The sequence below is a fragment of the Lentinus tigrinus genome, assembly GCF_003813185.1.
Source record: "Lentinus tigrinus ALCF2SS1-7 unplaced genomic scaffold L226scaffold_2, whole genome shotgun sequence".
Classification (NCBI taxonomy): Eukaryota; Fungi; Basidiomycota; class Agaricomycetes; order Polyporales; family Polyporaceae; genus Lentinus; species Lentinus tigrinus.
In genome coordinates this window covers 1,820,465-1,823,293 of record NW_027137911.1, presented here as the reverse complement: position 1 = coordinate 1,823,293, position 2,829 = coordinate 1,820,465, and the positions used below count along the sequence as shown (strand labels likewise).

Here is a 2,829-nt window from a genome sequence, read left to right as displayed (position 1 = left end):
TGAGGTACCCAGTCCACGCCTCTGCAAAATTTCGAGGCGATATGCCGCGTCGCGCGCTCAGGACCGCGTTATCAAGATTGTCCCAGCGCTTCAGGCACCTCCTAGGACCGTACCCTCCACAGAGGACGCAATTTTGCACTTCTCGTCACGCGAATTCAGACGCATAACCGGAGGCTCTGGTGGAGGGAAAGTCTCGGTTTGTGAAGGAAACGGATGGTTTGGCGGGGAGCTATCGCGTCGTCGAGTAGGTGCCCCTGCCAGGTCAGTACTCACTCTCTGTTTGCTCCGTCCTTCCTCCGCATCTTCCCCGTTCACCGCCAAAGTTTCGGTGCCACTTCCACCTACTGCGCCCCACACCCGTGTCAATTTGCGAGAGCCCCCGATTCCAGGGAGCCGAGATAGCGCGTTTCAGTCCTCCAGGTCCCCATCCCCATCCATATCCAGCTCCTATCCACTATACCGCACCCACCTGCCGCCGGATCCTCCTGAAAATTTGCACGCACGTCCCCGACAGCACTATTCCACTCGCCCTGCAGTTACGAGGCAATCCGCCCAGCCGTTGCCGATGTGGAGCGTCGTCTGCCTCGTCCCCCATTAGCGCCCGCACCTCCGAAGCTCGACAGCTCATCCTGCTCTCGCCTCTCGTCTGTTCGTCTCAAGACCCGGGAACCAAGGGCCCCTGGATGTCCCACAGGCGCGTATCGATTCGCGAGGGCCCGCGACTTGTGGTGCCCGCGTTATTGCGTCTGCAGGCAAGAACCCCCTCCCCGGACCCCATCCTTCCCTGCTTTCCCCTCTCGACTTCCTTGCACGCCTCCTTGGCTCTCCTGTCAAGTCTATCTGGGTCTCTCGCGATGTCCGGCAGCAACGTGACCAACACTCGGTCTCCTACGGGTCTGTCCATAGCCAGTGCTGTGTTCGGGAGTGCTCGCCCATGCCAGCCCAGCACACCCAAGTCTCTACCAGCAGAGCTTTCCCGGTCGACACACCCTCAGCCTCGGACTCCCATTCACGAAGACAGACCGCTGCCTCCGATTCCTGGGCCAGCGCAGGTCAGATCTCTGCGGACGACAGGCCCGCCACCACGTGCCCACCCCGACAGGCAGCCCGACAGCCCTGATGTCAAGACCAGGATTGCGCGGACCCCTCGCCCATGCGGCACACGTGCTCGAACTCGTCCATGGCCGTGCTATCGAGCTGGAATGGCGTCGCAAAGAACAAGGAGGAGGACGATGACAAGGGGGATGGCAGCGAGTCAGACTCGAGCATCGACATACACACTCCCTTGCCTCACCTCATGTTCCGCTACAGCCGGCTGTCTCCCCGTTCTAAGCTGCTTCCCGGCGGTGGTACTGCGATCCTGTCCATGTACGTCGAGGACAATGAGCCTGGAGCGGGCATCCGCGCGAACAGCGTGCTCAGTCTAGCCTCGACAGCTGGCAGCACTACGACCAAACCCGGCATTTATCGGGACCCACGAGACACGCAGAGGAGGAGGGTCAGACATCGGGATCAGCAGCTCCTGCATGCTGGTATGGGCTGGAGCGACAGCGAGGATGAGGACGCGCTGTCGCTTCTCGCACCACGCCTGATCACCACAAGCATCACACGGTAGCCGTCTGTCTATTCAGCAACCTCGCGCGCTCTTTCGCAGCTGTCCATGTCCACCTCCGCTGGCAACCTCAGTCACCCGCCGCCGTCCTACTCTCCAGCCCCGCGCCCAGGCTCACGCCCGCTCTCCCGCTCCGTCTCCACCACCTTTTCCCAGTACCGCCTCAGCGCTGTGGACTTGGACAGTGTTGCATCCACATCTGTCGATGCGGCAGCGTGGGCCCGCGGCCAACGCGCAGCAGGATGCAATTGAACGCATCTGCCGGCTTGATCGTCTCGTCTGGTGCGCGCGACTTCAGCAGTGCCCTGCAGTCCGTGGCGAGCTCCCAGGCCGCCACCATACGCATTCAGGACTGCCCTCGCTATCCTCGCCTTCACTCCCGCCTCCACCTTGGCCACCCCCATCCACCGTCACTACAGGAGGACATGCAGGGCCCCGTCTTTGTCTCTACCATCTCTGACGTCATGACAAGCGCTGTTGCGTCTGCCTCCGCTTCCTCCTTGGTTGAGGCGACCAGCACTGCAGTTGTGACTACCTCTGCTGCCCACTCAAGCAGCACGAAGGCTTCCGAGTCCTCTGCTCACCACTCCAGCTCTACGCACAAGGCCTCTAGCACGAGCTCGAGCGTCAAGGAGCATGCCACCAGCGGTTCCTCGGCTCCATCACCAGTGCGCTGAAGAAGCTCTTCCCCATCTCGTCCTCCTGGATCCGAGACTGGGCCCACTTCGTCCGCATTGAACAATGCCCTCCTGCTCAGCGACCGCCATCTCGGTTTCCCTTTCATTGCTTATGCACAAGTACGTGACCGCGCCCGTACACGTTCGCCCACGAGCCCCAACCGATGCGGACATGCTTCGGAGGTTCCTCGCTCAACTGGGCTTCCCCCCAAGGACCAGAACTCCTACTTCTCCGACTTCTCGGTTGCCGTTGTGGAGACGTTTTGAGCTGCCGGCTCCTCCGTCCGCACCGACATGACTGTCTCATCTCTCCATCGCCATCACACAACCCTTCATGCACGCACTGCACATCCCTAGCACCTCGGCTCTCTTCCCGTCTCACGCATGCTTGGTTGGCGCCTTGGAGCATGAACCCAGGAGGGTTCAGATTTAGGTGGGGAGGGGATGATGTGCTCTGCGCTCATCTGAGCAGGACATCTAGATTAGATTAGATAGTCCGGCCATTGCCGTTGGTAGTTAGAAGTCTTGTATCGCTGTCAG

At 60.9% G+C, this 2,829-nt stretch overlaps 2 protein-coding genes across 2 annotated transcripts; both read left to right on the top strand.

The window, feature by feature from the left end:
- Positions 1–1,180: 1,180 nt before the first annotated feature.
- Positions 1,181–1,615, top strand: L226DRAFT_566117 (uncharacterized protein; the record flags this gene model as incomplete). The annotated part of the gene is made up of 1 exon (XM_067683864.1): positions 1,181–1,615. The coding sequence occupies one exon, from the start codon at positions 1,181–1,183 to the stop codon at positions 1,613–1,615; it is 435 nt and encodes a 144-aa protein (XP_067541904.1).
- A 239-nt stretch (positions 1,616–1,854) lies between these two features.
- L226DRAFT_566116 (uncharacterized protein) lies at positions 1,855–2,289 on the top strand (the record flags this gene model as incomplete). The annotated part of the gene is made up of 1 exon (XM_067683863.1): positions 1,855–2,289. The coding sequence occupies one exon, from the start codon at positions 1,855–1,857 to the stop codon at positions 2,287–2,289; it is 435 nt and encodes a 144-aa protein (XP_067541903.1).
- Positions 2,290–2,829: the final 540 nt, after the last annotated feature.